The sequence below is a fragment of the Pan troglodytes genome, chromosome 23 (assembly GCF_028858775.2).
Source record: "Pan troglodytes isolate AG18354 chromosome 23, NHGRI_mPanTro3-v2.0_pri, whole genome shotgun sequence".
Lineage (NCBI taxonomy): Eukaryota > Metazoa > Chordata > Mammalia > Primates > Hominidae > Pan > Pan troglodytes.
In genome coordinates this window covers 46,087,436-46,112,981 of record NC_086016.1, presented here as the reverse complement: position 1 = coordinate 46,112,981, position 25,546 = coordinate 46,087,436, and the positions used below count along the sequence as shown (strand labels likewise).

The following is a 25,546-nucleotide window of genomic DNA, read 5'->3' as shown; positions in this document are numbered from 1 at the left end:
AGTCTGAGAAACTGTCAGAGCCCAGAGAAGCCTCAGGACTGAATGCAATGTGGTGTCCTGGGAGGAACCCTGAGACGGCCAAAGGAGAGCAGGTGACACTGAGGATATCTGAATAAAGCACCTCCGTAGTTAGTAATGGGATGTATCCGTGTTGGTGCAGGGCCTTACTTAGTAACAATGTATCTGTGTTGGTGCAGGGCCTTAGTTAGTAACGATGTGTTCGTGTTGGTGCAGGGCTTTAGTAACAATGTACAATGTATCCGTTCTGGTGTAGGGCCTTAATTAGTAACAATGTATCTGTGTTGGTGCAGGGCCTTAGCTAGTAACAATGTATCTGTGTTGGTGCAGGGCCTTAGTAACAATGTATCTGTGTTGGTGCAGGGCCTTACTTAGTAACAATGTATCTGTGTTGGTGCAGGGCCTTAGTTAGTAACAATGTATCTGTGTTGGTGCAGGGCCTTAGCTAGTAACAATGTATCTGTGTTGGTGCAGGGCCTTAGTAACAATGTATCTGTGTTGGTGCAGGGCCTTACTTAGTAACAATGTATCTGTGTTGGTGCAGGGCCTTAGTAACAATGTATGTGTGTTGGTACAGGGCCTTGGTAACAATGTATCTGTGTTGGTGCAGGGCCTTAGTTAGTAACGATGTATCTGTGTTGGTGCAGGGCCTTAGTAACAATGTATGTGTGTTGGTACAGGGCCTTGGTAACAATGTATCTGTGTTGGTGCAGGGCCTTAGTTAGTAACAATGTATCTGTGTTGGTGCAGGGCCTTACTTAGTAACAATGTATCTGTGTTGGTGTAGGGCCTTACTTAGTAACAATGTATCTGTGTTGGTACAGGGCCTTACTTAGTAACAATGTATCTGTGTTGGTGCAGGGCCTTACTTAGTAACAATGTATCTGTGTTGGTGCAGGGCCTTACTTAGTAACAATGTGTCTGTGTTGGTGCAGGGCCTTAGTAACAATGTATCTGTGTTGGTGCAGGGCCTTACTTAGTAACAGTGTATCTGTGTTGGTGCAGGGCCTTACTTAGTAACAATGTATCTGTGTTGGTGCAGGGCCTTATTAGTAACAATGTATCTGTGTTGGTGCAGGGCCTTACTTAGTAACAATGTATCTGTGTTGGTGCAGGGCCTTACTTAGTAACAATGTATCTGTGTTGGTGCAGGGCCTTACTTAGTAACAATGTATCTGTGTTGGTGCAGGGCCTTACTTAGTAACAATGTATCTGTGTTGGTGCAGGGCCTTACTTAGTAACAATGTATCTGTGTTGGTGCAGGGCCTTACTTAGTAACAATGTATCTGTGTTGGTGCAGGGCCTTAGTAACAATGTATCTGTGTTGGTGCAGGGCCTTACTTAGTAACAATGTATCTGTGTTGGTGCAGGGCCTTACTTAGTAACAATGTATCTGTGTTGGTGCAGGGCCTTACTTAGTAACAATGTATCTGTGTTGGTGCAGGGCCTTACTTAGTAACAATGTATCTGTGTTGGTGCAGGGCCTTACTTAGTAACAATGTATCTGTGTTGGTGCAGGGCCTTACTTAGTAACAATGTATCTGTGTTGGTGCAGGGCCTTACTTAGTAACAATGTATCTGTGTTGGTGCAGGGCCTTACTTAGTAACAATGTACCTGTGTTGGTGCAGGGCCTTACTTAGTAACAATGTACCTGTGTTGGTGCAGGGCCTTACTTAGTAACAATGTACCTGTGTTGGTGCAGGGCCTTACTTAGTAACAATGTATCTGTGTTGGTGCAGGGCCTTACTTAGTAACAATGTATCTGTGTTGGTGCAGGGCCTTACTTAGTAACAATGTATCTGTGTTGGTGCAGGGCCTTACTTAGTAACAATGTATCTGTGTTGGTGCAGGGCCTTACTTAGTAACAATGTATCTGTGTTGGTGCAGGGCCTTAGTTAATAACAATGTATCTGTGTTGGTGCAGGGCCTTACTTAGTAACAATGTATCTGTGTTGGTGCAGGGCTTTAGTTACAATGTACAATGTATCCGTTCTGGTGTAGGGCCTTAGTTAGTAACAATCTATCTGTGTTGGTACAGGGCCTTAGTAACAATGTATCCGTGTTGGTGCAGGAATTGTAACAAGCTCGCTGGCAGGAGGATCGCTTGAGCCTGGGAGGTCAAGGATGCAGTGAGCTGTGATTGCACCACTGCACTCCACCCTGGGCGACAGAGTGAGACCCTGTTTTGGGAGCCTCAGGCGGCATCTGAGCAGAGACAGAAAAGGGTGAGGACGAGCTGCGTGGACACCTGAGGAAAGAGCGCTGGAGGCAGAGGGGACAGCCAGGAGGAACCCTGCCAGTGAGCTGAGCACAGGGGACTGATAGTGACAGGAGTGGGGGGAGGGGGACAGGGCCAACCCTGGACTCTCCCCCAGGCTGAGTGGGGAGGAGGCCGTGAAACCGCTGGGGTCAGGGTATTCCCCCCAGACCAAGAGACCTGGAGTGCCACCCAGGGTGGCTCTTGAAGACTGACCCAGCCACGGACCCCAAGCCAACTCCCCCAGCCACAGAACCCGGACCGCTGCATCTATGCGCCACCCCCCGGGAACTTGCTCTGGCCACTTAGTGAGATTTTATGGGTTTGGTTTTTGTTTGTTTTTTTGTTTTCAAAGTGTGTCATTTAAATTCGAGAGACAACACCAAGTTTACAGACACACAGAGCAGCAATCCTAACTACCCTTTTTGGTCTTCAAAGCCCTCCTCTGCCTGCTTCCACTCTCTCGCCATGCTGATTTCCACCACGGGTTCCCCATGATCCTCCCAGCTCCCCGGCTGACCTCCTTCTGACCCGCAGCCTCCCAGGCTGCAGACCTCTTCCCTCCACCAAACACTCAGCCCTTGACAGCCAGGTAAGGCCAGTGACAGAGCCTCTTCCACCCCCTCAGAGCTCCCAGCAAAGCCCCAAGCCTGAGAGATGCCGCAAATACTAGATAAGTGACTACTCATAATATTTTGCATGTCTTTTATAATATTTGGCTCATGGCTTTAAAATGGGTTTGCCTGGGGCAGCGGCTCACACCTGCAATCCTAGCACTTTGGGAGGCTGATGCAGGATGAGTGTTTGAGCCCAGGAGTTTGAGACTACCCTGGGCAACAAAATGAGACCCCATCTCTACAAAAAAAATTAAAAATTAGCCAGGTGTGGCAGTGCACACCTGTAGTCCCAGCTACTCAGGGGTCTGAGGCAGGAGGATTGCTTGAGCCTGGGAGGAAGCTGCAGTGAGCTGTGATGGTGACACTGCACTCCAGCCTGGGCAACAGAGCAAGACCCTGTCTCAAAAAAAAAAAAAAAAGGTTTTGCAGGCAGAATTTTAAAACACCCCCTAAAATCCCAACCTGCTGGTGTACATGCCTGTATAAATACAGCATGGCATGAATATGTAGGGTCTGCATTAAGACCCAGCTCCACCAGAGTTTTAGCTGTGTGACCTCGAGTCACTCATTTAACCTCTCTAGACCTCAGAGTCTTCTTTCAGAAAGGAAAATAAGTCAGTCCCTAGCCCTGTGCACACTATATGACCTGGCAATTCCAGCTCTAATTTATCCCAAGGTACTAGTCCAAATGTGGCCCTAGATGCTTACTAGCTCTGGAATGATTCCAAATTTGTGTAGGAAAAATGAAAAACACAGAGAAGCCTGAAGGGACATACATGGAAAAAAAAAAAAATTAGCCCTGCCTTCTGTTGGATTTTTCTGTCTTCCAGGTTTTCAGCAGCATATATTACTTTGGCAGTTCAAAAAGATAATAAGTATCATTTTTATAAATTAATCACTATCCAGATGGCTTCCAAAGAACTTGACAAGCAGGTCTTAAATGCATATATAGGCCGGGCGCAATGGCTCACGCCTGTAATCCCAGCACTCTGGGAGGCCGAGGCTGGTGGATCACTTAAGGTCAGGAGATTGAGACCAGCCTGGCCAACATGGTGAAACCCTGTCTCTACTGAAAATACAAAAATTAGCTGGGCATGGTGGTGCATGCCTGTAATTCCAGCTACTCGAGAGGCTGAGGCAGGAGAATCGCTGGAACCTGGGAGGCAGAGGTTGCAGTGAGCCGAGATTGCACCACTGCACTCCAGCAACAGAGCAAGACTCCATCTAAAAAACAATAATAATATTAATAATTAAAATAAAATAAAATGCATATGTAAATTCAAGGGACTCCTGGATTGCCAAAACAATCTGAAAAAGATGAACAAAACTGGAGGACCCACACTGCACTGTTTCACACCTGACTACAAAGCTCCAGTTGTCGAAACTGTGGGACTGACATCAAGGCAGACACCGACCCACGGAACAGAAAGGGGCGTCCAAGATAAGTCTCAAGTCACAGTCAACTGATATTAACAAGGATACCAGGACAATTCAGTCGGGAGAAAATAGTCCTGTTTCCTGCCTTAGTCTTCTTCGGAGCATGCAGGCCACGTGATCTCATTTTCACTTATCAGGTCTGTCTCCCCAGCTGGCCTGGCAGCTTCTCCCAGGCGGGGCCTGTGTTTTGTTCAATGCCATATCTCCAGCGGCTAAAGCAGGCACAGACCCACAGAAGGGGTTCAAACTGCAGAACCGCCTATGAACTTTCTAGAAAGGTCTCCTGGGCCTGCAGACATTTGGTTCCAGAGGCTGCCTTGCTCAGAGCTCAGTCTTGTTAGGAAACACACAAGATACAACATTGCTGCTATAAAGAAAACTGAAAAAAGAAAAAAAAAGTCACATCTGGATTTCAAACCCAGTCCAAGACCAAACCCAAAAATAACAAACAGATTAAAATCAAATTCCACGCAGCAGGCCATGGCAGTCCTCTCTGGGAAGCAAAAGCTGTTCACGGCCCAGTTCCACTGCCACCCCGAGGAGGTACAACTTATTCCTGGATACCACAGCACATGCTGCCACTGTACTTCCCAGGCCATCCATCTTAATCTGCTATGCCACAAAAGACTTTTTAAAGATAGCACTAGTCATTATTTTTAGGGACGCACTCATTTGCCAGCCCTGAATCCTGTGGGCAGATGTCTAGGACATACATTAATTGTGCTCTTGCATACCACTCCATCACACACGTCTTATGAGCTTTGGCTTTAACCAGAATTTTTTTTTTAAATTACTTTTTCTTTAGATCCTTCTGAATTATAATCAGGATCTGCAGCCTGTCTCCCCCAGAGCTATGACAGTTATGTTTTAATCACTTCCAAAGAGAGTCGGACGAGGGCTGATTGCAACAGGCAGGAGGAGACACGGCCCGGTGGGGGCCAGGGGGCACGGGAGGGCACCTCTGTGCGGCTCCAACAGCACCAATTTCTGCCAGAGGATCGTTTTCATGCAGCTGATTTTCTTCGCAGAGACAAAGGGAGGAAGAAAACAGAACTTAAAGACAGGAAGGGTCTTGTCCAATCAACCGGGGAATGAGATGTGAAACCTGCTCTTGGGGGGAGACGCACCCCCAGATGACATGCAGTCAGCCTGCTTTCAACCAATCTGCTTAGGGAGTTTTCTGCGGTTTTTTTCTGACACCCAATGTGTCATTCCTGTCAGGCCTCTGAGCCCAGGCCAGGCCATCGCATCCCCTGTGACTTGCACGTATACATCCAGATGGCCTAAATTAACTGAAGATCCACAAAAGAAGTAAAAACAGCCTTAACTGATGACATTCCAGCATTGTGATTTGTTCCTGCCCCACCCTAACTGATCAATGTACTTTGTAATCTCCCCCACCCTTAAGAAGGTTCTTTGTAATTCTCCCCACCCTTGAGAATGTACTTTGTGAGATCCACCCCTGCCCACCAGAGAACAACCCCCTTTGACTGTAATTTTCCATTACCTTCCCAAATCCTATAAAATGGCCCCACCCCTATCTCCCTTCGCTGACTGTCTTTTCGGACTCAGCCGCATGCACCCAGGTGAAATAAACAGCCATGTTGCTCACACAAAGCCTGCTTGGTGGCCTCTTCACACGGACGCACATGAAAATTCCAACAGCAATTCTCTGATTATCTGATACCAATGGGGTGTCCTAGAGTTCAGTCTGATTCTAACACTAGCTACAGTTGACCCCACAGGCTGAGGGCTCAGTCCCACCAAACTGACTTCATTCCAGACACCAGCTGCAGATGGGGCTCCCAGGCTACTTGAGCCTCTTCCCACTGATTACAAATCAGGGCCCTCACCTCAGGTTCAGTGATTTGGCAGAACACACAGAGCTCAGAAAAGCATTTTACTGAGGATTACCAACTTACTATAAAGGTTAGAACTCGGGCACAGCAGGCCAGGCATGGTGGCTCATGCCTGTAATCCCAGTACTTTGGGAGGCTGAGGCAGGCAGATTGCCTGAGCTCAGGAGTTCGCAACCAGCCAGGGCAATATGGTCAAACCCCATGTCTACTAAAATACAAAAAATTAGCTGGGCGTAGTGGCGGGCGCCTGTAATCCCAGCTACTTGGGAGGCTGAGGCAGGAGAATCGCTTGAACCCGGGAGGCAGAGGTTGCAGTGAGCTGAGATTGCACCACTGCACTGTAACCTGGCCGACAGTGTGAGACTCCGTCTCAAAAAAAAAAAAAGAACTCAGGGACAGTGTAATTAATAAGAAACACTGCACAGGACAGAGTTTTCGGGGAGGGAGGCAGGGCTTCCATGCCCTCTCCCTGCGTGTCCCCCTCCAGCACCTCCATGTGTTTCCCAGCGCCAAAGCTCTCTGAACCCCACTGTTGATGGGTTTTGCGGAGGATTCATTATGTAAGTGTGACTGATTACATCATTGGCTATTGGTGATTTGATTCACTCTCCAGCCCCTCTCCACCCCACCCAGAGGCTGGGGGTGGGTAGGACTGATAGCCCCAACCCTCTAATCCTGTGTTGGTTACTCTGGGGCCAGCCCCCACCCTGAGTCACCTCATTAGCATAAACCCAGATCTCATTATGAATAACAAAAGACGCTCCTATCACTCAGGAAGGTTTTAGGCGCTACGTGCTAAGAATCTGCACCAGGACCTAGAGGCTAAGGCCAGGTCTAGGTTTCTCCTTACATGGCAACTGTATAGGTTTCCCTTGGCTATTCATTCTGGAAAGCATAAGAATAGCCACTCCCTCTTTTAAGAATCATTAAAAATTTAAAGTATCTCATCTATAAACCTCTAGTTGCCTGGGCAGCATTCAGTGTTCACCCATAAGTAATTCAGGTCACTGCTGGAGAAGGTTAGAGAAAATACACAGGAAGAAACACCAGCAAAGATGACTTTTGGATAAGTCTTCTAGGCTCCTGAACCCACCGGATGCATGCACCCACTTCCAAACTGGCATTGCCCATCTGTCCATTCAACTCCCTCCTGGGCTGCCCTGTTCATGCTCATGTTCCCAGCACTGCCCTGACACTGCTAACGGGTGATCAAGTGTATGATCTAACATTATTCTTACAAATGACACTTTGAGGTTGTCAGGTTGGTGCTATTATTCTCCCACTTTAATCTGAGTTGGGATTTAAATCCAGGAAGCTGACCCTAGAGCCGACCTTCACCCCTTAACAGTATAATACATGAGTATAATCAATGCTCAGAGACAAGTTTTGAATGACTGGCCTCATTCTCAGTGCCTAGCTTACCCAGAACTAAGGATTTTTTTTTTTTTTTTTTTAAACAGGAGCAGAGGGCAGCTCACAATATTTTATACAGCAACAGTCCTGAGGCAGCAGAGGTCAGAGGGGGTATCTACTAGGGGAGACAGGACAAGCAATCAAGACAAGAGGGAAAAAGTGCAGATGACAGAGAACAGAGAAAGAGAAAACTAGAGGACCAGGCAGGCATCCTTGGAAATGTCCCCCATTTCCAAGGGGGACATTCAAGACTGCAATGTGGCTACAAGCAATGGCCACACCACCATATCCAGCGGGTCAGGATGTCAGCCAGATCTGTCTGTCCCCTGATCTGCTCAGGCCTGCATACGGTCTGTGCTTTGCACTAAAATCATCTGCTTCTGGACCAAATGCCTCCGAGGAACCACTGGGAGGTGGCTTCTACTAAGGCCTACTTACATGTAATCCACTAGCATTAGATCATCACAGTCCACAGTACACAAAGGATGTTCTGGAAAGCAAAGAGAATTACGCAGGTAATGTGGATGGAGGTGTTTTGTCTGCACCATCCGGACTGTCCATCTCCTCCCAAGGGAGCACCTGGGACCACCTACATCAGCATCCAATCCACAGGTTTACCCCAACCCTCACCCCCTCTTCCCAGAGCCTCCTCCCTGCCATCTCACAGGTTTGGGGTAGAGAAAAAAAACAAAAAAAACAAAAAAACACATCTGGCTGGGCATGCAATGGCTCACGCCTGTAAGCCCAGCTCTTTGGGAGGCCAAGACAGGCAGATCACTTGAGATCAGGAGTTTGAGACCAGCCTGGCCAACATGGTGAAGCCCCCTCTCTACTAAAAATACAAAAAATTAGCCGGGCATCATGGTGCATACCTATAATCCCATTTACTTGGGAGGCTGAGGCAGGAGACTCACTTGAGCCTGGGAGGCAGAGGTTGCAGTAAGCTGAGATCATGCCATTGCACTCCAGCCTGGGTGATAGAGTGATAGAGTAAGACCCTATCTCAAAACAACAACACAAAACAACAACAACAAAAAGCAACCACATCTGTCTTGTCTCTAAGCCGCATGCCATCTTGGGAGACGCTGGTGTGAACCTCATGTTGGTGCTGCTGACACAGACCCCCATCGGTTCTCTTACTATCTATCAAGGATGAATTAGCTCTGCATGTGCAGCACGACTCCAGCCCTGGGGATTTAGCTGGGAAGAGAATGGTCATGGTCCCCCACAGCATAAGATTACATTCTAGAGGAGGAGAAAGACCAAAAACAAACTAGTAAATAGGAAATGACTCCAGGCAGCAGCAAGCCCAGCAAAGAAAAAGTAACTGGGGTTAGGAGGAGAGTGATGGAGTGACAGGGGCAGGAAATACGTCTCCAAGGAGGAAGCATTGAGAGAAAACTGAAAGAAGTGTTGACGACAGCTCCAGGCATGGGCCTTTGAAAGTCCGAAGACCAGGTACGTGATAATGAACCTAACCTTGCCCACAGAGAGGTTGGGCCTGTGACCTCAGCCCCTGGGAGGTGATCTCCTAAGCTCCGAAATGCCCTGCCAGATAAAGTACCTCTGCTTACCTGGGGCCCTCGGGCCAGCCAGGGAGTAACTATGTGATTCAGGGAGGGGGCTTTGGGTTGCACTCTATCAGCCAGCTGCTGGAGGGGCTGGAGACAGATGAGCCATGTGGACAGTCAGCCACACCCATGCAAATGAGCTCCAGCAGAAACTCTGGACACGGAGGCTCAGACGACTTCCCCAGCTGGCAATACTGCATGCACATTGTCCCACATCACCGGGAAAGTAACGCTGCCTATGACCCCATGGTGAAAGGACAATGGAGGCGCTGTGTGGGTGCGTTCAACTCTGCCCTGGGCAACTCTTCCCTCGGCTGATTTTCATGTGTATCCCTTCACCATCAGAAACTGTAACTGTGAGGGTGACAGCTTTAAGTGGGTTCTGGGAGTCCCTCTAGCAAATGATCAAACCTCAGGGCAGTGTTGGAGATCCTGAACTTGCCATTGGTGTCAGAAGTGAGGGTGGGCTTGTGGGATGTCCCCTTTCACCTGATGCCCAGTGGGCACTGGCTAAGTGTGTCCTCGGAACAGCAAGGTGGTCAGGGTGGCTGGGGCAGTGAAGGAGGAGGGGAGGCAGGGAATGACACCTGCTCACCCCTACCCACACACGCATACTGCTCTGGCCTTGTGTAGTGAGGACCTGACTCATTCCCAAACCAGAAGAAAGGAGGTGCTGAAAATCCATGAACACAAGCAAATCCAGACAGGGAAAATGCCTGGACGCACAGAGAGCCCCCTGCATGCCTGACAAACAAGAATCAACCAAGGGCAGCCCAAGCTCAGCATAGCCAACTCACCTGCTGCCACCCACACGCTGCTCTGTTTAAAAGGCTATAGTCAGTGAGAACTAATATTTAACGTATTCGCCTCTGTGCCACCACTACAGTAACTAACACGCCACTGACAGCCAAACCGAAGCTGCTCTCCGGGTTGCTGTGTCTATGCTTATTTTGGAAAATGATTGATCAAGAGTGGAAAACGTCTGCCAGCCTGCTTTGAAACGCAACCTGCAGTCTGAGAGCAGGTGGAGCCTTCCAGAATTTGCCTGTCTCCAGAAACACGTGCTCCAGGCTGGTGGGACAGTTGCAGTAACAGGCATCTCAGTGTCTGGCAACTGGCCCTTCCAGGAAATGGCCAAGGATGCTGCCGCTGCAGGTACCAAAACCCACCCTTCCTGGCCCCAGTGGCCAGGGCACGCCAGCTGCAGCTGGAGGCAGCAGCCTGGAGAACGGGATGGTGTTAGTTGCTTGTGGCTGCTGTAACAAATTAACACAAATCCAGGGGCTTCCAATGGCTCAGTGGATTCTCTTGCAGTCCTAGAGGTCAAAGTCCAAAATCTGTTCCACTGGGCTAAAATCCAGGTGTCAGCAGGGCTGGTTCCTTCTGGAGGCTCCAGGGTTCCTTCTGGGTTCTCTAGTGGAGAATCCATTTCTTTGTCTTTTCCACTTCTAGAGGCAGAGGCCGCCTGCATCCATTAGTGCATGGCCCCTTCTTCCATCTTCAGAGCCAGAAGCTACCACCTTGCCTCCAGGGTCAAGCTGCCATGTTCATGGGCAGTCAAAGCTCCCCATGTCCCTCTTATACAGACACTAGCGAACACACTGGGCCCACCTGGATCATCCAGGATGACCTCCTCATTGCAAGGTCACTAACTACACCCACCATGTCCCTTTGCCATGTAAGATGATAGTCAATGGCTCCAGGCATTATCACATGGTCATCTTTGGGGACCATGATTCTGGCCCAGGTTCCCTGCAAAACAGAGCCAGGACAAAGTTCACTGCTGATGCCTTTTCTTTGGCAGGGGTTTGGGGTTGAGGGGAGGGCACCCTAGACTAGCAACAGGGAGGGGAAGGGAGGTGAGGCAGGTGCATGAGCTGGCTATGGCTTCAGAAGAAAACCCAGCTGATGCTCAGCCATGCGGCCCATCTCCATGAGCCATGGTCTCAGAAGCCCACATCAGGGAAGTCGGGGAGAGGCATTTATTCCTCAGCTCCTTCCTGTCCTTAGTTGTATTTTGCCCCATAGTTGTACTTTGCCCCAAAGGATGCTAATTAGCTTTCCCAGTCAGTCCACCCCATGCCCCTCAATGTGGCCTTCTTCTCAATCTGAAACCTGGAAGACATGAAGCAGCCGGAGCCTCCATGGGTTCCTCCAGTTTGGCCCTGGCTGCCACAGACACTGCGGCCCCTCCACGGTGGGCTGGCAGACACGCAGCAGCCCAGCCCTCGCCCCACCAAGGCCAAAACAGCCTGGGGGTCTTCGGCAGCAAAGCAGCAAAGGCAGGGGTGGGTGGCACTGCAGACATCCAGGAGGAACATAAATCAAATCCTGCATAGCAGGGAAGTCACTTACCCATCCCCGAATCCCAGGGCCCAGCACAGGACCCCGCACTCAACTTGGCTCAGTGAACACAGCACCAAATGGACAGAGCCATTCAAGCCCAGACACATCACTAACCCCAGCACCTGGGGGTGGGGAGTTACTTAAACCTGTCTTTTTTTTTTTTTTTTTTTTTTCAGACAGGGTCTTGCTCTGTCACCCAGGCTAGAGTGCAGTGGCTATTCACAGGCATAATCTTAGCTCATTGCACCCTTGACCTCCGGGGCTCAAGCAATCCTCCCACCTCAGCCTCCTGAATAGCTAGGATTACAGGTGCCTCCCACCACACCCAGTTAATTTTTTTTTTTTTTTGGTAGAGACAGGGTTTCACCATGTTGCCCAGGCTGGTCTTGAACACCTGGGCTCAAGTGATCCCCCCCCACCTTGGCCTCCCAGGGTGCCCAACCCCTTCACCTCTCTCTGAGTCTCCACATGGAAGCAAGAATGACACAGCTCCCCAGGGTGTTGTTTCAAGGAGATAATCCTGTGAATGGAGTTTGTGAACTCTCAAGCATTGCTCAAAAATCAAAGAAAAAAATCTTTAGGAAGGTGCGTGGGATGGTTCATCTTCTGTGTCAACTTGCCTGGGCTCTGGGGTGCCCAGATAGCCAAAGAAACATTGTTTCTGGGTGTGTCTGGAACTGTGTTCAGAGGAGATGAGCATTTGAATTGGTGGATGGAGTAAAGCAGACAGCCCTCCCCAAAGCGGGTGGGCCTCATCTGATCCCATAGAACAAAAAGGTGGAGGAAGTTGGGATTCACCTCTCTCTGCCGGGGACTGCTAGTGCCAGCACCTGGATCTTCTCCCACCCTGTTCCTGGTACTCAGGGCTGCAGACGCAGGCTGGCATCTCTACCACTGGCCCTCCAGCTTTCTAGCTTGCAGACGGCAGGTCGTGGGACTTCTCAGCCTCCGTAGTCAAGTGAGCCAATATCATAATAAACCTCTCTCTAGATATTGACACAATTGGGTCTGTTTCTTTGTAGAAGCCTGACAATTCTCATGCATCCCTTGCTTAAATATCCCCCAAGAACAACATTTTCGTGGCTAAAAGACAGTGACTTTCCTCATCAACATTCTTCTGTTTGAAATAACAAAGTGGGTATTCAGAGGGAAAAAATAAAACAAATTAAATAATTTAAGTTATTAATAATCAACATCTTTGGGTGGACCCTAAAACTGACATTTGGAATTTCTTTTTTTTTTTTTTTCTGTGAGATGGAGTTTTACTGTTGGTGCCCAGGCTGGAGTGCAGTGGTGAGATCTCGGCTCACCGCAACATCTGCCTCTCAGGTTCAAGCAATTCTGCCTCAGCCTCCCGAGTAGGTGGGATTATAGGCACCCACCACCATGCCCGGCAAATTTTTTGAATTTTTAGTAGAGACAGGGTTTCACCATGTTGACCAGGCTGGTCTCGAACTCCTCACCTCAGGTGATCCACCTGCCTTGGCCTCCCAAAGTACTGGGATTACAGGCATGAGCCACCGCGCCCAGCCTCAATGTAGATTTTAAAAGAATATAACTTGCAAGCCGTCTTACTTATTCTGAATGAGCCCTCATGAAAACACAGTTGTACAGCCCAGCATCGGGTCCACTGTGGTGGTGAAGGTGGAGAAGCTTTTTAAAAAGCACTTTTAATAGAAAAATGTCTGTTTCTGGCAGACACTGTCACCATCGGTATTTTCAAGAATCCCGGGGTGCCCAAGCTCGCTGTGGGCTATGGAAGCCAAGTGTCTGCCACGGCCGTCTGCCCAAGAGCCCACCCTGGGTTCACCAAGGTCAGGCAGAGCCCACAGCCTCTCCTCTTCAAGGGATTCTCTCTCAAGCCCTACCGTGGTTTCGATCAGAGCAACCAAAACTGCAATCTGTCCTTGGACCCACACAAGCACTGCCTCACGGTGAGCAGGAGCCACGCTGGAGAACGACAGCCGCTGCCCAAGAAGGCCAGCACCATGGGCCCCTTCCCTCACTGTTCCCTGACTTCTGGGAGCGGGGCAGCCAGGTTCCTCGCCCAGCTGGGATTCACGCCTCCAGACGTGGTGGAAACTGACTGTCCAGTCAGCGCAGGCATCGGCATCAGATGGCTCCTGGCCAGGAGTGGCCAGGGTGACCCTTCCTGCTTTTCAGGGTTAAATCTGAATCTAGACCCCACCAGGCTCCAGACGGAGTTCCAACTCCATCTGTAAGGTACTACACTAGCTCACGCCAGCACTCATTCCTAATCCTAAAATCCCCTCCTGCCGAGCTCTGTCCAGCAAAGAGTTCACAAGACTGGTCGTTAAAGCCCCAGCCGAGCAGGGCACATGGGAGGCGCTTGGCACTTCGGGCTGGATCCTCCCTGCCATCCTCCTCTGCCAACATGTCTGCCCACCTTCTCATGCAGCACCAACATCCCTTTCAGGAGCCCCGGGTTTAGCTCCCTTTGTCCATGAGAGCCCTGAACCCCAAAGCCAAGTCCTTGCCCTAAGAGGAAGATTCCAACCAAGACGGAGCTCCTTACCTTGACCAGTTCCTTGAACTTGGGGTCTTCCTTGGAAGTGGGGTCAATCATCGTGCGCTCCTCGTTCTCCTCTGCCAGGGACAAAAGGAAGTCACGGTCAGCGATTGTGGGGGTGGCAGGGACACGGGGAACCAGGGGGAGGCCAACTCATCTCTGACAAATGGAGAAGCAGAGAACCCAGCACTAGGGGAGGGTGACTGCAAGGAACCGCCTTCTGGAAGGTGGATGGGGCATCCTCCCGCCTTCCCCTCTTCTGGAAAGGGGTGAAGTCAAACTCATCATTCTGCCCGGCCTCGCTCCTCCCAGACTCCGCCAGCAGCTGGTCCAAACCATTTCCATTTTTCAGGAGAAATAAGGAGAGAGCAGCATTCACAGGGCATGAGATGCCTCCCCTGGCCGGAATCTGGTATGTGGGAAAGCTTCAGGCACCAGGTAGTTCCCTGTGGCCACTATTTATAAATACATTTGAAGAGTTTGGATGGTTATAATGAAATGGAAAATGTTTGGTACATTCCGTGGAAAAGAATCAATATGCAATGTTGTATGTAAAATAACATGCAGAAAAAATATTGAGAAATAAATAGCAAAAAAAAAGGTGGGGGGGGGATGATGTGTAACAGCCAAATGTGTTCAGCCTCATCCTCTTTCTATTTCTCTACCTGTTTGCTATCCCTCCACGTTTCAGCCTGGATCCCACAGACACCAGGCAGCCAGCCGAGCCCGTCATGGAGGACAGTGCCGTGGAGACAGTGGGGAGGCGGGACTGCGGAGGGGGCACCCACAAAGGCTAGGCATGCTCCACAGCAGAAATGCCCAGCACCACACAGAAGCCAGCAGGCGCCGAGCACCTCTGAACACACACAGGGAAGGGCAAGGGGGTCTCAGGCTGCCACACTGTCCAGCTCCGGGACCTGCACAGAGCATGGGTCGGGTGGGGCCCAGGTTCCACTCACCGGGAGGCTCTATACCACACCTCTCTCTTAAAGAGGAAAAAAGGCACAAGAGGGGCTCCAGGCAGAAGCCAGTTACCCCCAGGACATACAAGTGGAGACGGCCAGGACACAGTAGAGACCAGGGTTCCAGAGCCCAGACAGGCTCCCATGGGGCTGGGGACACTGACCATGTCGGTCAGAATGAAAACAGCTTTGAAGCTGAGCGTAAGTGGCTCATGCCTACAATCCCAGCACTTTGGGAGGCTGAGGCGGGAGGATTGCTTGAGCCCAGGAGTTCCAGACCAACCTGGGCTACATAGTGAAATCCCTGTCTCTATTTTTAAAAATAAATAAAATAATAAAATAAAATAAAATACAAAAGAAAGAAAGAAAATGGCTTTGAGTGAAACTTTGCTGCTGACACGGATGTGATGCAACTTCCCGGCAGCAGAGTGTAAACTCTGACAACATGGAGAAACTAATTTTGAAGTCATACAGATCTGATGCCTGAGAAGGACACTCCAGGTAATGTGCAGGGAGTTCTCGGGAGTCCTGATGATATCTCTGCAGAGGCCTCCGCAGCCTCCCACTCCTGCTGGGATCAAGGCCGGCGTCCTCCATGTGGCCTCCAAGGCCCCTCTCCCGCCTCATTTCCTGCCCTCCTGATGCAATCTGCTCCAGCCCATCCGGCCTTCCCTCACTCCTTGAAGCCTTGCTGCCACCTGCCCTGAGCCTTGGCACCTGCTCCCGCTGTCCGACACTCTCTCCCTGGCCCATGTTTCCTTCACCCTTCAGACCTCAGCTCCCCAGCTGAGATCCTTGAGCCCGAATGCCAAATCTTCCAAGCTCTCCAGCCCCAAAGAGGACTTTATGTGCCTGTGTGACCCATGTCTGAGACCCCTTCTGGACCACCCATCTCAGGCGGGCAAGGAGCAGGGCCAGGCCGTGAGTCCACACGTGTATGGGAGGGGGTGCAGGACGGAGAGTGAGCAGGTCACTACCCAATCCCAGCCTTCAGAGAGCCCATTTCTGGAAACATCCCCTTCAACCCACACTAAAAATCTCAGCATTGCCCTATCTAGCATGTCCCCACACCTTGCTCTCGCTGAACTGAGGAGAAGCAAGATTCGGGCCCGGCCAGCTCATGTGGCCCCCACAGGGAACTCGCTGCTCCCTCCTGAAGGCTCTGAGCCCGCGTCTGACCCCGGACTGGGCAGCATGCCATGGTGGCTCGGATGTCCCAGGACTGCGTGCTTCTTGAGGGGTCCTGCCTCAGTCGGCGGGACCACTGAGAGGAATGGGGCGTCTGACCCAGAGACTGTGAAAGGTGGAGGACAGAGATGCCATTTCGAGGCTTACTGTTACCAAACACTTTCTCAGAGGCATCTCCGGTCTTTAACTGTCCCCGTGGGGTAGCTTTCATTCCTGACCCCGCCTAGAGGGGAACAGTGGGCCTGAGAGGGTGGACGGCAGGCCCCAGGCAGGCAGCTGTGTGTGGCAGTGTGTCCGTGTCTGCAGATCCCGCCGGGATCTCCTGGCCACCTGGTGAGGGTGACAGTGGGCCAGAATCAGAGGCTCTGCACAGACCAGGGAGCAGCTGCATCTCACGGGGCAGGGGCCTGATTCAGAGCAGGCGCTTGCTCCAGATGAGAAACACCTCTGTATCTGGGGGCTCCAGAGCTCACAGTCAGCCCTTGCTGCCTGTCAGCATTCACGACCTGCTAGCCTTGACCGGGGACCCTGGACATGAAGCCCCTGCAGGCCACTGCACATCATGGCCCTCAGTCTGCTACAGGCTGCTCACGCGGCCTAGAGGGGAGCAATTCCCAAACCTCAGTGGGCCCCGGAGTCACTGCAGGCATGTTTAAAGCAGAGGGGCCTGGGCCCGCACACTCCCATTTGGTAGGTCTTCGGGTGGCCAGGAACCCTCACTGCCAAGTGCCCTGGGACTTTCTGACATCCTGCATTGAGAAACAGGACTCCAGGGACTCTGGGAGAGAAGAAAAGGGCTGTGAGAGGCTCCTTGTTTTTCCTAAAAGGAAGCTGAGAGCAGACACCAGCCGCCATGCCATCTCTGAGCTGTGTGACTTTAGTGGTCGCTAAACTGTGCCATGCTCCTCTCGGTGGCTCCAAGACTGAGGCAGGACCCCTCGAGGAGCCCACAATCCCGGGACACCACAGTGGGTACAGCAAGCGCTGCCCCGTCCAGGGGGTGCCGGGGGGTCAGACATGGGCTCAGAATCTTCAGCAGGTCTGGGTCCACACAGGCTAGGTGGGCCTGGATCAGGTTTCTCTCCACTTCAGTCAGAGGAGAAGCAGTGCCCAGAGGCCAGGGTGGTATCTCTGTGCCAGTGTTTTGTGGGAACCGAGCCCCCGCCCTCCCCACCTTGTGCATCACAGCCAGCTGCAATAAAACGTGCCCAAGGACAGGGACCTGTCCTACTCACCTCTGATGAGGGCCACCATCTTCACTGAGAGGGTCTAGAGCAGGGGGAGGAGCCTAGCTCTGGGGGCACAATGCCCGGGGTTCAAGACTTTGGCACTTACTAGTGATCTCTGTGATCTTAGATCTGTGCCTCAGCTTCCCCATCTGTACAATGGGGATAATGATACAACCCACCTCACAGGGTCACTGAAGGGACTGAGGAGTAGAAGCATTCACAGTCGACCCCCAATATTCGCTACAATGATGACATTTATGAGCCCAAAGGATACGAAATATACAACGAGGACTTCAGAAAGAATCAGGTGCTGTGCAAATATTCAGTGAGTGAGTTCAATTATTATTATTTTTTGAGACAAGGTCTCACTCTGTTGCCCAGGCTAGAGTGCAGTGGTGTGATCTTGGCTCACTGTAGCCTCAACTTCTTCAGACTCAGGCAATCCTCCCACCTCAGCCTCCTGAGTAGCTGGGACTATAGGCGTGTGCCACCATGCCTGGTTAATTATTTTATTTTATTATTTTATGAGATGGAGTTTCATTCTTGTTGCCCAGGCTGGAGCGCAGTGGTGCAACCTTGGCTCACTGCAACCTCCGCCTCCTGGATTCAAGCGATTCTCCTGCCTTAGCCTCCCAGGTAGCAGGGATTTCAGGTGTTTGCCACCACACCCAGCCAATTTTTGTATTTTTTAGTAGAGACAGGGTTTTGCCATGTTGGCCAGGCTGGTCTCGAATTCCTGACCTCAGGTGATCCACCCGCCACAGCCTCACAAAGTGCCGAGATTACAGGCCTGAGCCACCGAGCCTGGCGGGGCCACTCTCTTCTAAGCGGAGGGAGAGAAAGCCCCGTGGACGCTAGTGCAACCTCAGGCAGCATCACCAGCTCTTGCTTTGGGTCGGTTGGCGGCTGAACTTGCATCAGCGTTTCTTCTCCATAAGCTCTTGCTGGCCTGGCCTCGTCACAGAAACCACAAACAAGGGATGAACCGGGACTTCCCTTTGAACCAGGGTTTGGAAATAGGCGGAATGTTCCATAATCGCCTTCCAGATCAGCTGGATCCCAAAACACACTTTAAGGAAAATGTGTCTTGGCTGTTACCCATTACATCAGGCAGTGAGCGCAGGGGCCTGGGCCACTTGGCAGGGCTCACCCTGCAAGCCCAGGCCGCGGGCAGCTCTGGCCGGCCCAAAGGGAAGAAGCATATTAATTGTGTTTTGCATTTTCTTTTTTTCTTTTTTTTTTTTTTACTTTGAGATGTCTCGCTCTGTCACCCAGGTTGGAGTGCAGTGGTGCGATCTTGGCTCACTGCAACATCCCAATCCCAGGTTCAAGCGATTCTCCTGCCTCAGCCTCCAGAGTAGCTGGAATTACAGGCTAGCCACACTCGGCAAATTTTTGTATTCTTAGGAGAGACGCGGTTTCGCCATGTTGGCCAGGCTGATCTCAAACTCCTGAACTCAAGTGATCCGCCCACTTTGGCCTTCCAAAGTGCTGGGATTACAGGCGTCAGCCACCGCGCCCGGCCTGTTTTCTGTATTTTCTGGTGCTTGGCATCTTGGGGCCTTGCTGACTCTGGAGAGACTGCACCTCCAGGGTGAGCTAATTCCTAGAGATGGTAAACCACCCTCTGTGAGCACACCTTTCAAATGTAAACCACTCAGAGCCTGAGCCCCAGAGCCCAGAGTCCCCAGCCACCTCTTTCCTTGGGCTCTCACGGGGCTCCTACACTCCCAGCCAATATCCTCACCCTAATCTCCCCTGGCCCTGGTGACATGCCACGCCACGCCACACCATACCATGCCACGCCACGTGGTGTGGAAGAAGAAGAGTCTTCTTACTGAGAAGACTCAGGACAGCTCCTGCACCCCAAGGCCCAGTGAAATGATTCCAACAAGCCAGGCCTAGGCCTGTTGACCCAGCCTTGCCCTTCAGAGAAAGCCACAGTAAGGGTGTTGGGGCCAGGCGCAGTGGCTCATATCTGTAGTCCCTGCACTTTGGGAAACCGAGGCAGGAGAACTGCTTGAGCCCAGGAGTTGGAGACCAGTCTGAGCAACATGGCAAGACCCCATCTCTACAAATAAATTAAAAAGTTAGGTGGGCGGGGTGGCACATGCCTGTAGTCCCAGCTACTCAGGAGGCTAAGGCAGGAGGATCACTTGAACCTGGACGGTAAAGGCTGCCATGAGCTGTGATCATATCACCGCACCCCAGCTTGGGTAACAGAGTGAGACTCTATCTCAAAAATATATATACATAAAATATCAAATAAAGGCATTAGCCCTGCTCCTTCTGCCTCTGCCTCACACTAGTGCTTTCCATGTGGCCTTCTGTGGCATGGTGTGGTATGGTGTGGCGTGGCTTGGCATGGTGTGGCGTGGTGTGGTGTGGCATGGCATGGCATGGCCCTGAGTGGCCTGCTACACCTCCTTTCAGAACTATGAGTTTAACAAACTATCTTTTCAAGTCAGTCTTCTCCCAATCTGTTTGCTTCACCACCTGAATAATAAAACTTACATTTTAAGACTAGGGCAGAAACCCTTAATGAAGGACTTGCTTTTCCCAATGGACTTTTCTAAAGATGACCTTGAGCTAAGAACTTAGACTCCCAAATGCCCCCAGCATCTGATCAAGAGGCCAGATCTATCGGGCTCCTCATTGGCCTCCCCAAGACCAACTTAGTGCCACGGAAGCTCAACTGTCTCAGGGCAGGGAGCGGAGGAACCCCCGTACCGAGCTGGGTGTCTTCAGGGTGAACATCCGCCAGGGCAGGGGACATCGGTGAGTTGATGGCATTCTTGCCTTCTTCCTGCAGGTCACTCACTGTTGAGCAAAAGGAAAGAAAAACCAGGTTAGTATACACGGAGTGCCGTGGCCTCACATGTTGGCTGTGGACGCAGAGAGAAATCAATTCCTGTTTTTTCAGCATTTAACAAACATTCCTAAAAGGTCTGTTGCCCAGAAAGAGTCAGAGGGAAAAATGCTCCGAACCAAGAATACATTTTGCAGTTCCTCCCCACCCCAAATATTTCCCAGGTCTTGCTGAGCTCTGCCAGTCTGTTTTCACTGCCCTTTGAAAATCATAACTAAGACACCAAAGCTTCCAGATGCCTCCAGATGCTTCCAGATCTGACCAAGACTGCTGAGGCAGACAAAGCATGGACCACAGCGATGGGGCATGAGAGAGTGGGGTTGCCTTCCCTCTGCCGGGGGGCTGCGTCCTGAACCACGGACTCAAGATGCTAACCCCCTCCAGTCATGCATACAGGTGAATCTGGAGTTTAAAGTGGGGTCACTGGTGATGGCCACATTCACAGGCACAGAAATCTGATGGAACACCCAGGTCAGGATGGCTGGAACATGCAACAGAATCTAATAAAGAGAGCCAGAGGCTCCAAGTCAGAAACACCATGACCTCCTGTCTCAAGGGAGTGCTGAACAGTTACAGGATCTGGAACGCCCAGTGATTAGGGACAATCCCAGAACCAGAAACGACCCCTCATCTCCCTGCACCAGTGAGACCCTGCAGGCCTTTCAGCCACATCCACCAGGGAGGAATACCCACCCACACAGACACCAGGTGCCAAAACCCTTGCTTCTGTAATGTCACGCTTTCTCCACAGTCACAGCCTCAGCCTCTGCTGCATGTGAGACTCCAGGTTCCAACCCCAAGATGCATCCATGGTGCCGGGTGCAGGTAGGGCCCTGGCCACTTTCATGGCACTGGTGGAGGGCCGCTGGGGAGCAGTCCCTGATCACATGCTGCAAAAGTACCCAGGCCAGTGTGCCCGGAGCTGTACCTCTTTCTCCATGAAACAGGTTCAGAAGTAAAACGGTATTTCCTCTTTTAACACCAGAATCACCTCGAACCTTGAACACCTCTAGCTCTGGACATCCAGCCTCCACAGTGGCAGATGATGGAACAGCAAGGGGGTGTGGCATGATGGCTTTGGAGCAGCAGGCCAACAGGGCCCCACTCATGCTGGCCGTGAGACCCCAGGTACATCCCACTCACCTCTCTGCACCTGTTTCTCCATATGGCATTTATAGGTAATACTGTAAAAATGCCAGGGCCTTTGGAAGGGCTGAATGTAACCATGAATGTTGAGCGTCCAGTCCAGAGCATGGCACGTGATGGGCTCTTGGGACACGTCTGTGGACCCAGCCTTCAGGACGACACAACCTCCATCCTTCATAAGGACAATGGCAGCAGGGCCCAAGGATGCCAGCTCCTCTCATGTCAGCAAAGGCCGATATTCAGCTTCTTAAAAAGCGGACCCTCTTTTATTCCCATTTTCATAGCTGCAGGACTCAAAATAGCCCAAAAGTAGAAATAACCCAGGTCGGGTGCGGTGGCTCACACCTGTAATCCCAGCACTTTGGGAGGCTGAGGCAGGTGGATCACGAGGTCAAGAGATTGAGACCATCCTGGCCAACATGGTGGAACCTTGTCTCTACTAAAAATACAAAAATTAGCTGGGCGTGGTGGCGTGCGCCTGTAGTCCCAGCTACTCAGGAGGCTGAGGTGGGAGAATTGCTTGAACCCGGGAGGCGGAGGTTGCAGTGAGCCAAGATCACACCACTGCACTCCAGCGTGGTGACAGAGCGAGACTCCATCTCAAAAGAGTGGAAATAACCCATGTTTCCGCACATGGAATTTATAGGTAACACTGCAAAAATGCCAGGGTCTTTGGAAGGGCTAAGTGTAACCAAACCATGAATATCAAGTCCCCAGCCCAGAGCATGGCACGTGATGGGACTCTCAGGACGTGACCGTGGACCCGACTTCCAGGACAACACAACCTCCCTCCCTCATAAGGACAATGGCAGCGGGGCCCCAGGATGCCAGTTACCCACTCCCCCGAAGGTAATATATTTGCATTTTAAACAGGCACCTTATCCTAGAGGACTGCCTGATGCAGGAGTATCAGAGCCTAGGTACAGGTTGGGGTTAGGAAGTTTTTTGATTCGACAGAACCTTCTGGCACTGCTGCAGTCACTGAGTCTTGGCATTTGAGAACACCAGATGAATGAGTAAGCAAAATGTAGTCCACGTATACAACAGAATATTATCTAGCCCTAAAAAGGAAGGACATTCGGACCAGGCTACCGCATGGGTGAACCTTGAGAATGTTCTGCTCAGTGAAATAAGCCAGACACAGAAAGTCAAACACTGTACAATTCCACCAACAGGAGTTCCCTCGAGTAGGCAAATGCATAGAGGAGAAAGCAGTCTGGTGGCTGCCAGGGGCAGGGGGAAGTAGCAAATAGAGAGGTAGTGTTGAATGATGGCAGAGTTTTGGTTTGGAAAGATGAAAGAGTTCTGTGGGTGGGTGGTGGTGATGGCTGCACAATGAGAACGTACTTAATACCAGTGAACTCTGCTCTTGAAAATGGCTAAGATGTAAAGTTTACGTTATGCCTATTTTACAACAATTTTTTTAAATAGCAAAAAAAAAAAAAAAAAAGCAGGCCCTCTCCAGGTAACCCACATTCCAGCCGCGAGCCAGCCTGGCTGCCGCACACACTGTCCTCCACGCACAGCCAGCATCCTAAGGGAAGATCCAGGCACCACTCATCCTTGAATTTCCAAAATCCTTAGCTTAACTCTACACCAGCAGTGGACAAATGTTAAATACCTTCACAGGGAAATGATACAGACATAGAGTTTTGAGACTCCCTCTGCCCCACCTCTCTAAAAATAATCCAGAAGAACCCCCACAGGTCACCCAGATCAGCTGAGAAAACAGGGACCAAATTTCAGCAAGTATTTGTACCACATGACGAGTTACAAAGAGAGTTGTAACCAGCAGAGAGTCTTAAAAGGCAGAAAGGAAACAGGGAAAAGTGATTTTTCACAGAAATCCTTGGGAATATGATAGCCCTGGAGCACAGGGGGTCAGGGTGGAAGTTCCATGTCCTGGCTGGCATCATAGGAGGACACAACAGAGGCAGGGAGGTCCCGTCCAGCACAGCTGCCTGCAGTGCTCACGCTGATGGCAGAGGAAGAACAAAAGACCCAGTTTCCCTATGTGTGGAGGATTACACAGGTGGGCTATGCCCGTGAGTCCTCGTGGCAAGGCCCGAGAGCTGGCACTGCACCCATGTGCCTGGGCCTGAGGGGTGGGGAGGGAGACCTCGGGGCAAGTGGTCAACGCTTCGAGGCAGCCCTGCTCACCTGATTTCAAAAACACAGAGAGGGAGGAGGAGAGAAGCCACATTTTGAAAGCCTAGAAATTGGGTCATATCAAAACAGAGATTTCCACACCGCCCTTGAACATCAAAGATGACACTAAACAGGGCCAGGAATTTTGTGACCTTAATAAATGAGAAACGCGCTCACGAACACCGCCCAGGGCCTGTTCAGCAGCGCGTTCTGAAGGGGCTGGTTATGCACGATGGCCTGAGGGAAGCAAAGACTTCGGGGACCAGGAGGAGGGGGGCACAGGCTGGCAGACCCCTCGGTTGGCAGGAGGAGCCCAGGCCTGTGGCCACAGAGCCCCAGTCCAAATCTCGCATTGCCACTTGCTGGTGTGTGGCTTCGGGGAAGTCCCCTCACCGCACTAAGCCTCAGTTTCCCCATCTGTAACACGGGGTGGTGGGAATACCAGCCTCACAGGAACTTCCTCACATTTCCTGAGGAATAAGGGGAACCGTGAGCACCCACACATGGCCCACAAACTACTCCCTGCAAGTGGGAGAGGCAGCTGTGGATGTACAGGGTCTCTGTGATTAGGCTCCAAGAGAGACACAGACTGGAGGAAGAGTGACCACAAGGCAGGCGAGGTCCCCCATTCCACAGAGAAGCATGGAGGGCTGCCTGGAGGAGGCAGCAATTTAACTGGCCTTGAAATATGGCCAGGCTAAGGAAAGGGCCTTCGGGGCTCTGTGCAGAGTGCAGTGGAGACAAACCACAGCCAGCATGTCCAAAGCTGAACCCCATGAAGGTTTGAGGGATGCCCTTCTGGGCCTTGCTATATTTTGCAGCCTGGGTTCCCTTATGGACACAGCTCCTTTGCAGAAGAACTTGCAGCCTGGATCTGATCGTCACCTTCAGAGGATCGGTGTGATTTTTGGAAGGAGGGGCTCCTCTCACACCCTTGGCTTCCCCCCTCCCCCGACCCCCCCGCCACCTGAACGGTGCCAGTTTAGTGGCTTTCAGTGAATCCCAGGAATGTTTTGGTTTTTAAAGTACCGGTCTACTTGCCAGAAAGACAAACCCTTCAAAGATGTGAAGTGCCGGCTGTCTTCAGTCACAGAGAAAGATCTGCTGGCCCGGGTGTGCTGGCCCGGGTGTGCTGGCACAGGCGCGCTGGCACAGGCATGCTGGCATGCATTCTCTCAGTGTCTGGAGGGTGTGGAGGGTGTGAGCTTCCAAGGGACTGGGGCTTGATTTCATGAGATGGGTGATTCAGGGAAAAACACCGCCTTGTGCTTGTTTTCCTAAGTGTCTGCATTGTTCTAAGATGAATGTCTCTGTCCACACGAAACCCAGCAGCCAGCCACGAGGGAGTCGATGCCAACTCGTTCCCACCGCAGCAGAGTTCACCTGCAGCACCATGCTCTGTGGCCTGCACGGGGGGCCAGGTAGGAAGAGAGAGACAGGAGGGCATTTGATAGGAGGAGGGCCCCTTGGCACACTGTCTCTGGAGACGGGCACTCCTCACTCAGCCCGGGATGGCAGAGTGGGAAGTGCAGGCTGCAGTCACCAGATCTGAGTTTTCAAGAAAAGCTGGAAATGTGGGGTTTGGTGTGGAATCTCCCCATTTATAAATATGAGCCATTAATTCAAATTTTGTGGGCCAGCCAGAGGGCACACAACCTCGGATTACAGGACATACTTGTCCAACCCATATTGCTGACTGTCCATTGGAAAGGGGGAGAGCACCACTAACATTTCCTGAGCACCTACTATGTGCAGGGCATCTTCCATGCCAGCCATTCACCTTGTCTCCTAACGAGTCTGAGGGAGGCCGGGCATGGGGGCTCAAACCTGTAATTCCAGCACTCTGGGAGGCCAAGGTGGGCAAATCACCTGAGGTCAGGACTTCAAGACCAGCCTGACCAACATGATGAAACCCTGTCTCCACTAAAAATACAAACATTAGTCAGGCGTGGCAG

General features: G+C 51.3%; 1 protein-coding gene across 7 annotated transcripts in view; it reads right to left on the bottom strand.

Moving 5' to 3' along the window:
- PARVB (parvin beta) overlaps positions 1-25,546 on the bottom strand; it is a 144,333-nt gene that overhangs the window by 53,850 nt on the left and 64,937 nt on the right. For all 7 annotated transcript variants that reach the window (XM_003317294.7, XM_063808048.1, XM_016939351.4 and 4 more), the window contains exons 2-3: positions 20,159-20,248; positions 14,056-14,126 (exon numbers count right to left, since the gene is read on the bottom strand). In XM_003317294.7, coding sequence (XP_003317342.3) covers positions 14,056-14,126; positions 20,159-20,248 — 161 coding nt within the window. The remainder of the gene's footprint in view (positions 1-14,055; positions 14,127-20,158; positions 20,249-25,546) is intronic.